At 41.5% G+C, this 9,744-nt stretch overlaps 1 protein-coding gene across 1 annotated transcript in view; it reads left to right on the top strand.

Moving 5' to 3' along the window:
- The first annotated feature begins 1,092 nt into the window (after nt 1–1,092).
- SRBD1 (S1 RNA binding domain 1) overlaps nt 1,093–9,744 on the top strand; it is a 123,809-nt gene continuing 115,157 nt past the window's right edge. Inside the window, exons 1-6 of the mRNA XM_021526459.3 lie at nt 1,093–1,579; nt 2,294–2,401; nt 6,109–6,205; nt 7,448–7,524; nt 7,945–8,110; nt 9,037–9,384. Coding sequence (XP_021382134.2) covers nt 7,448–7,524; nt 7,945–8,110; nt 9,037–9,384 — 591 coding nt within the window. The 5' untranslated portion in view covers nt 1,093–1,579; nt 2,294–2,401; nt 6,109–6,205. The remainder of the gene's footprint in view (nt 1,580–2,293; nt 2,402–6,108; nt 6,206–7,447; nt 7,525–7,944; nt 8,111–9,036; nt 9,385–9,744) is intronic.

The following is a 9,744-nucleotide window of genomic DNA, read 5'->3' as shown; positions in this document are numbered from 1 at the left end:
GGTCAGGTAAACTCCATGCAAAGAGAGCAGTCACACTGCACTGAACATTATTGTGTTTAAAACCATTCCAGACTGTTAAACACACATTTATTATAAAGTCAAGATGAAAAATTATGAATTATTTAAGTTTATAGCACCTTAGTTACATTTAAGATGTTGCTGTTCCAAGGCTGGAGGACAGCTGGCTTGTAGTTATGACCACAAGTTACAAATATTTATGATACAAAGCAGAAGACCTTTTAGGGTAGTGGAAGCTTGAAAGGCGGCTTTAATGTAGCAGTGTGCTTGCTCCATGCTTCTGGTGATGTCTCCAGAAGCCATCACCCATGCACATTTTTTGCATGAGATGGGGACTTCACAGGATCCTTGCTGAACACTAACTTAGAAGACATGGATGATAAAGGAATAGGTAGATACTGCAGGGAAACATAACTTTAGATGGAATTTTAAGGCAGGCACCTAACCCTTGTATGCTTTTTCCAGCACTAGTGTGCAAATGCTTTTAAGGAAAAACAAATTTTAGTGAGCATGGGTAAAGAACACGAGCATCCTGTGTCCATTGGGATCTACATGTTCCTATCTACTCCGGGGGCTGAAAAGGAGTGTATTTATTTCTGCGTCTTCTGCAGTATCTCAGCTTAACACAACGACGACTTCTGCTTTCCAAGACCCCCTTGAAAAAACCCTGCTCCTTGGCTAAACACCTTTCGAACTCCCATTCACCCAGAACCGAACCGGGTCACTTCTGCATCGCCGCCCTTCGTCCTTGGTTTAAGTGAAAGGCGGCTGATGCTCTCGCCCTGGGGCAGCCTGGGGGTCGCTGGCCCTCAGCCCCTCGCCCCTGACAGCTCCCGCGGCGGGGGCGGCGTGAGGGGCGGCGTGACGGGTACCGGGGGCGGTGTGAGGGGCACCGGGGCGGTGCAGCGGGCGGTGCAAGAGGCGGTGCAGGGGGCGGTGCAGGAATCGGTGCAGGAGGCGGTGCAGGAGGCGGCGCGGGGGGCGGTGGCGGCCCCGCTCCGGCGCGGCCGCGCTTCCTGCGGCGCGGCGCGGGCGCTGCTTCCTGCTCCGCCCCGCGGCGCGCAGGGCGGGCGAGTCCGCCATTGCCGCGCCGGCGGCCCTTTCAAACGCGGCGGCGGCGGCAGCGGGCGGTGACGACGGGGGGAAGCCACCGCCCCTCGCTGCGACCGGGCTGGGGCTGAAGCAGAGCGGGCAGCCTCGCCGTGCTGGCCTCGGCGCCCTCCGTGCCACGCCGCCCTCCGTGCCACGCAGCAGCGCCCGGCAAGCCAGGGGTTCGCTCTTGTCTCGGTTGTTCGGGACGAAACGAGCCTGTTCTCCCTCCATTCCCACCGCCCGGCTCCGGGACTGCGGGGGCGGACGGGCAGCCCTGGCTCGGCTGGGGCGGCACAGCTGGCAGGGACAGAAGGCGATTGAGAGGTGACACATTGCCGTGGTTCTCCCACGGAGCTGGTGCCCTTCCCAGGCGGTGAGGGTGACATTTAGCTCTGTTAGCCCTTTCTCTTGAACGTTCTCAACATATCTGAAGCAATTGGTGTCGCCAGGGAGGGAGCAGGGCTTCGGAGTACGTAAAGTTTATTTTCATCCCGGTCGTGTTTCCGGGCCGAAAATACATGATTTCGGGTGGTAGTGAGTCACCAAGCAGCAAACAATGCCTTGACCCTCTACCTCCAAGCCTCCAAAATGAATGTTTTGTTGTCATAAACTCTGTTGAGGCTGTAGCCATGCAGAAGTGATGTGTGTGTCTTCCATATCCTTTTGGGAGTGAAGACATGCCGTTTAATGAACCAGGATGAATGTGTTTCTGTGGGGCTGGTTTGGTGGACTGGAGAAAAGGAATAATTGCACACGGTGTAGCCATCTGTTCCTGCATCAGAAGCAGTATCCTCTGATTTTGCCTTCATAGGTGGTTTGAGAGCAGTGGATTGAGGAAAATGCATGAAAATGCACGTGTCCTCCCTTTCTTGGGCAGACCTGATTCATTTACAGGGTGCTGCATGACATGGGTAGCTCCTTTTCCTCAGTGGTACCGTTAATTATCGGAACAGGCATGGGATAGAGTGCACCTTCTAGGGGCACAGTCTTTGTGCTTTGCCTTTTTGATGGTACTTTTGCAAGTAAAAACAGTAGGTGCTGTTCTTACACCTTTTCCTCTCTGATTAGCTTTGAGGATTTTTTTAGTGTATGTGTGTACACTGTATGTCTCTATTTCTTTGTGGTTGTAATTTTCTAGTTAGTGCTGGAGGTTCCTAAATTGTGTCTGCTACTCCTTCCTCAGGCAGGCCTGACCGGCTTTGTGCAGGAAAAGTCCCTGGAACTCTACACTAGCTTCTCTGAGCAAAAGTGTCTGGGAGTTCTCCAAGGATTTAACCTCAGGAGGATTACAGTAAGTTGGATTTATATTTGGCAGTACAACTTAGCTGACTTATCTCTGCAGTATAAAAACCTGGAGAGACAGATTTCCACACAAGTGCCTACCACTGGACTGCATAGCATTTTTCCCCCTTGTTGCTGACTGTATGCTCACATTTTGATATTTCTTTTGCTTAGAATGTTACTGCAGTGAAAGTATCTTAAAATGACATGAAAAATCAACCTGTTGAAACTCACCTTATTGAAGTGGCCATTCTGCTTCTACTAACAGTGGTCCAAAATTCCCTTGTCATATGGGATTCATATGACTCTTTTTGTCCTGCTCCAGCTGCTTCTTGTTATAAATGCTGATTTGGCTAATATTGTTAGACTTAAGAAGAAGCTAAACTGCAAAATTCTATTATTCTTGCTGGTTTATTTGTGACAGAAAAGCAAAGGCTGTAGAGCAAAGTTTGAGGAGCTTCCTGCATAGAGGGATCCCTGTTTGGTAAGCAATGTGTTGCTCTGGATTAACTGGAAAAGGCATTCAGAAGTTTCTGTGTGCTTTTCAGCTGGACAGGGCTTGTTGCAATTACTGAAATGAAATTAATTTCCAAGTTTATTTGTGATGGTGGTTGTGTTTTGGGTTGTTTGTTTGTTGTGTTTTTGTAGTTGCATTTTTGGTGTTTTTTTTTTTTTTTAATCCTGTGCCTTCAGGTAGGAAAATCTATGAGGGCTGTTTTTGAATCTGAAAATCATTGCTCTACTGATGGAGTTTTAAAATAGGTGTGTGCTAGTGCAGGGGTTTTTTTGGGAGAGTTGGGTAAATGGTGGTGGGGAGTGAGAATTCTTTAACTAATTACTTTTAAAATGTTATTAATCTTCTCTTTCTGCAAGTGGTTGCTTATGCCACTGGAATTCACATAAGAATAAATTTATTTTTAATGGGTTGTGTCTTTGCATGAATAGGGAGATTGAAGAGAATAGCAGTCTCAAAATTAGATTTGGATTGCTCCTTAACATAATAAGGTCTTTAAAACCTCAGTCTACTTATATTCTGTGTGCAACCTAGACCTATTTGGGGAGAGAGACCAGAGAAATTTTTATTTCCTTGCTATGTGTTTTGTGCATACCCATATTAAGATTCTGTTCAGTAAAGGATGAGAGCTACTTGGTCAGTCTTTATTCCTTGTGTGGCCTGACCCCAAACTTCAGTAGCCTTATTTTAATGAGTAGCTGACAGGCAGGGAGAAGTGTACAATTTACAGCCATCCAAATTGTGATGTGGAGCTCTGCATTGGATGCAGAGGATAGAAGTGGTGAGAACAAAATAACTGGCAACAAAACTGATGCCAAACTATTTGGAGAGTGGGCCTAGAATATGTATTTACCTGCAATAGCAATTATATAAATAGTTTCAGCTCTTCTTTACCGGATAGCATAACAGCTCTGTGAATTTTGTTAATTTTTACCTGGAAGGTACTTTTGAAGAACGTGCTGTAACTGCTGAGTTTTGTGGAGAAGCTAGGCTTTAGTGATGGAAGAGTGTGTTTCAAGTAATGGTGTTTCATGCTGTCATTTGGGACATAGACAAGCAGGCAAGTTTTGATTCCCTTGAGCAGAGGATCAAGGGTCTAGTGTGAAGGTTCAGCATTAAGGTTTCACCCTATCCAAGAAAAGCAAAAGGTCTACAAATCTGTACACAAATTTGAAATGAAACAGCAGTCAGGAGCTTAAGTATGTGGGCAAGGCCAAAGTTTCCAGGGCCTAGCTCATGTTGCCTGCCATGGAAGTAAAATATTATTGGTGAGGTGAGCAAGAACTGTTTTTCTTAAAGAGCAGCATTGTCAGAAATTAAAAGGTTGTTGACAGTGTACATAAAATAAGAAAAGGTGTGTTGGCTGATGGTTACTGGCCAGATGTTTACTAGCTACAGGTGTGAGAAGAAGTGCTGGAGCAGAGCATGTTGAAGTTGAATATGACAATTGGCAAGCTGGTGAAATCCTAACCAGAGTGGCTGGATAACATGTGCACAGCTCTGGATACGTTGTGTTTACTTTCTTCAGCTGATTAGGAAACACCAAGTACTGTTAACATCTGTGATACAAGAAGGGAAAATGACCTGACTGGTATAAATAGGTTACTCTTAATTTTTCAGTTTTGTAATTGTCTTTTCCACAGCAATGGGATTCTTTTGGATTTGGAAAGGACTATAATTCCTTTCCTTGAGGTAGACACCAACTCCTGCTTAGAGTATGGTTAACTGGAGCTGACAGAAAAGGAAGTGTTGAAGTCGTTTTCCCACTGAGGCCAGTCTATCTGGAAAATAGAATGGGAATTAAGTGGCCAACTTCACACTGGCTTAGTCCCAGCATGCTGTGGGAAGGTGCATAAAGCTGTTCCCAGTTCCCTCAATGCTCAAGGTAGGGGCTGTGTCAGACTGTGGCAGTAGCTTATTGAGTGCCTTGTGATGCAGTCAGTGCATCTACACAAATGCCCCATGTGGAGCTTAAGGCTTTGCCTGTTTCTTGAGTCTTCCTGCCTTATTTCGGGGACTGTCTCCAGGCTTGTTTTCTGTATTAGTTATCTTTCATCAGTGGCATTTAGACTTGTTTCTTTTACTTCCTCTTCCCTGCCTCCCCCTCCACAGTGAATCACAGAAGGACTGTTTTTCTTAGTCATTAAATGTAGGTGTTTGCACACCCCAGCACAGGCAGATCAGGAGGAAAATTTAGCAGACAGCTGTCTGGCAATTTGAAATTAAACAATAAGTATTTCTGTGGGTTCCAATTAATTTATTTTTTTTTGTAAACAAAAAGTATATATGTAGTAGCTATAAGATTCTTTTCTACAAATAGGAAGTACGTTTATTTTGTTGTATTCATTATGAAAAGGGGAGGTGGTTATAATTTAGCCCCACCTTGCAGTGGAAATATGATTTTCTTTTGTTTTTTTTTTTTCCTTTGTCATATCCCATGCTTGATATATATCTTACATATGCTTTTTTGGTATTGGCTTTTATTTTCAGCTGTAGAACTCCATTTAGGCTTCTGACCACAGCTTGGCTGTTCATGTAGAATTACTAAGGAGCTCATCTCCTTCTGCAGATATGGAGAGTTAGATAGGTCACCAGTACTGGATGTCAGGCGGTGCAATTAACTTTAAAATGCGAGCATTACTCTTGCCATAATCTTACTTAATGACACAAATGTTGAGATGTTTTGAGACTCCCAGCCACTTGAAGTGAGGGGGGAAATACTGGCAGAAAAAAGGACCTTCCAGATGAGGTTTTCCTTCTACCTGGGCTTCTGGGTAGGCTCCAGAATTTTCATGGTCTATGCTGAGTGTTGCAAACTGACAGAGATGTTTAGGGTGGTGTTAATCAGTATGAACAATGCTGACCTCAAGTGAGAGACCATGTGTATTGGTCTTTTCCTTCTTACTTGCAGTGATGAAGAAGCTGGTTAGAGTGTTTAAAAGCTGATCACTTTCCTGGAATACCCAGCTAATTGTATTAGCTAAAAAGAAGCATGAAGTGTTCCCAGCACCTTCAAAAGAGTGGATCAGGGATCCATCTGCCTTTGATGTTACCTAACTTTGGAAATCTTGGTGTTTGGTATTTTTTGTATCTCCCATTCACACATTGAAGTATGATATAAAAATGGAAACATTCTTTTCATGCCTCTGAAGTAATGTGAGTAAATAAGTAATTAATTCAGAACTGTGATTATGACTGTTTAGGTATTAAGAGCAAAGGAACACGGAGAAGCAGAGCGGCTGAATGAGTTTGGGGGTATCTCAGAACTGACAGTGAAAAGGCACCTGGGAAGCTGAAAAGGTGAGCAGTATTTTTTGTGTTCTTTGGAGATTTGTGTTTTTCTGTGGTAAATGTGTGTTCCAGCCAGTCACATTATGGAACTGCACAGAAATGCTGACCTGTTACTGACCAAGATTGTAGCTCCAAGAAGGTACTTTGCAAGTGAGCCAATGGTGCTTTTTGATGTGACCCTCAATACTGCTTCTTCAAATGCAGTGCTGAAAATTGTCACAGAAATTTTTGTGCTGCTTTACAAGGAAAACTTGATGAAAGCCATTAATAACAAGTGTGTTCTAGTGCTTGAGCAGAGGCCAGAATGAAGTTGGATTAAAGGGCGTTTTGCCCTTGAGTTAAATGGCACTTTAGAAAATGCTTATCTGATATGTATTGTGCAAACATGGGACTTTAAGTTTCCCATTGCAGTAATAAGGCTGGATCAAAAGTCAAAGTATAAAAATATGAAGAGCAACAAACTGTACCAGATATAGGTAAAATATGCTTCTGAATTTTGTAGTAATTGAAATAAATTAAAATATTTTTTTTACTTTTTAAATTTTTAAATTTTTTATTTTCTGGCAGATGAAATTTTGAGGCTACTTAACATTTTTTAACTGAGACTGCTAAATATGATTATTGAATTTCATGGGCTCAATGACAAAAATTTTGTAACTGTTCAACTGAAATACAGCTATTGTAGGTATGAATCTTGGGTCAGGAGAAAGCATGTGCCTCCCCTTTTTAATTTTGGTAGTTGTTTTATGCACTTTCTATATTCAAAGGAGCAGTATTCAAAAGAATAGCTCATTGCATACAAGCAATAATAGATAGTCCTTAAATGTAAAAATCTAGCTGGAAATGGACAATTGCCTTGTCCTGTCCCATCAAAACCATACATGAGCTCACTTTATTAGATTTTAAATTTATTTGCTATGCTTTTTAAATGGATGGAATAAAGATTGGCATACTATATGTGGCACACAATAAAATTTTTGCTAGAACAGCTTTACATGCAAGCTAAATGGTTACCTCCATGTGAAGAGAAAAGTAGTTTGAGATGTTAATGGTGCTGGTTTGTTTGCTTAGTTGAAAAGATTGTTGAATGTGTGCTACTGTGCCCTAAGTTCTTGGATACTGAGAAAACCAAACTTGCTCTAGAGGAAAATTTGTGATTGCTGAAGACATTATTAGGGCACATTTGACAGTGAGCTGAAGAGAATACAGCTTTAACCAAATGTTACATTTCTCTCTTCTTTCCTGTTTCAGATGTCATCTCTGCCAAGGAGGGTGAAATGTGTAGCCAAAGCCCCTACATCAGAAGAACTACCTTCATTTCTTAATTCGTAAGATCATTTTTTTCCTTGGGATTTTTTTTAAAGGATTATGCCAAGCATGAGCAATTGTGTAAGAACAACATTCAGTTTCTGAGAAGTTGATTAAAAAGTTTTCATGCATAAAACTTCAGTTATAAAATGCAAATTACTTAGGCTTCTTCATGGTCATACTGAAGATAGGGTGAAAGTGAGTTACCAGTTGTCCAAAAAGAGTCATGAGTACAATGTGTGTATACATCATAAAAGTTGGTAGATTGTTTAAGCCATTAGCTCTGCAACAGTGTGAAAGATCTGTTTGTTGACTCTCTAGCTTTCTGTTAATTTTTCCTGTTCACTTTCTTTCATGCCAAAAACCACTCAAGACTAGCTCGCTAATGTATTTTTTTTATTATTCTCATAAGCAATATTGTTGATTCATTTGTTTTTCAGGACCTCTGAATCAGAGGAGGAAGAGGAGGAATGGGTGCCAAAAACTAAAATTGCCAGGAGAGCTCATTTGCCAAAGAAAACTGAGGCAAAAACTAAAAAAGCTGCCTCTCCACGGTCAGCTGTGGCTAGGAAAACAGTCAAGAAGGTAGCAATAAAAGAGGAAATGGTGAGTATCTATAAGAAAGAGACATTTCATTACTGCTTTTGGGAAGTAACATGAACAATTTTTCTGACTCTGGTTCAGTTGGTTGCCTGAGTCTCATCAGCTGATAAAATTCCACTCTTCCTGTGAATGTCCAGTATTTTGGATAAGCATGGCTTTGTTTAGAATTGAAGTGTCCATAATATAAAAGTCCTCCTTGAAAATTTTGGTCAATGATAATAGGATGTGGTTTTCCCTGGATATCTTTCAACAATGAAAATAAATAAATGCCTCTGTTCTTTCTGTAATATCTCAGGTTTTGGTATTGCACCTTTGTTTTCTTCTACCTTTTCAGTGTTTGGGCACCATAAAAAAAAGGCAGCCTGTGCTTACATTTCCTTTGATGGCTGTTCAACCCAGTAAGGATTGCAGTTTTATTATTAATATAGAACAGAGTTATATTTAAAATTAGATAACGCTGTCAACTATTAACTTCTGAGGTCACATCATGACAGAAGCCAGTCCTTCTGACTTCTGAGGATGATCTCTGCAGAAAGTCAGTGAAGATGATGTGGCTTGTCCAGGTTAAACTGTATCTTGGCAGACCAGATCTCAGTTCCAGTTCCCACACTGGGAACCTAACACCTCAGAAGTGCTTCCCTGCCCTGCTGTTTCCTGTTTTCTTGACATGAATGGAGGCAAAGATTGTAGGTCAATGTCTTCTGAAGGAAGGTCATATTATTTGATCTTAATCAGAGGTCTGCTATGTGTAGTTGTGTTGTTTCCTCCATGCAAGATACATTTCAGATTACTTGATTTCTGGTGTTTTGCTGCCAGAGACATTACTGGGCAAAATGATGTCTGGTAGCAAATTTTTTATAGTTTAAATGAAATGTTGAACCATTTCATAACAGTCAGTATTTAATATGGTTTTAATGTCTTTTTGGCAGGATGTATCCTTGCCTATTGCACCTGCAGAAGATAATAAAATGAAGCTTCTAAAATCTAAGGAAGAAAATGCAGGCATTAAACCAAAAAGTTTAAATCGAACACCAGAAGTGCCTAAGAAAGTGGAAATAAATTCGTTCCAAGGGATAAACCAAAACAGTTTAGTGAGTGATGAAAAACCCTCAACAAGTGTTCCTGTACTGAAACAAGAGAAATGTGAGGAGGAGTTTACATTTGATGAACCACCCTCTAAAAAGATTAAGCTGAATACATGTCCTGAAGGAAAGCCAGTTAAAAATCTGGGAGGCAAAATAAAAGAAGAATTTGAAATGAACTGGGATATTGTACAGGTATGAGATATTTTCCTTTTCTGAGGTACCAATGAAACTGTTTCCTGCATAATTAGCACTTAGGATCTTAACATACAATTTCAGTCCTCTGAAGTTAAGTAGTCATTTAACCTCTGCTTAGGTTGTCATAAAATGTGTATAAATATAGATCTTGGTTGGTAACTGTTAAAACTTCAAACTTTTACATCATTCTAATATCTGCAACTTTGGGTGTCCTTCAAACAAAGCTTGCCTGTAACATTTTGCGTGGTTCTTCAGTATGAGCACATGGGATTTTTGGTGGATGTACACAACTGAAACTCCCACAGGAAGGGATGCAGACAGATTTGGAATGTTTGCATGCTGTTTTACAACTTAATA

Source organism: Lonchura striata, chromosome 3 (genome assembly GCF_046129695.1).
Source record: "Lonchura striata isolate bLonStr1 chromosome 3, bLonStr1.mat, whole genome shotgun sequence".
NCBI classification, from domain to species: Eukaryota; Metazoa; Chordata; class Aves; order Passeriformes; family Estrildidae; genus Lonchura; species Lonchura striata.
The sequence above is the reverse complement of the archived record's forward strand: the minus strand, read 5'-3'. Positions and strand labels throughout refer to the sequence as shown.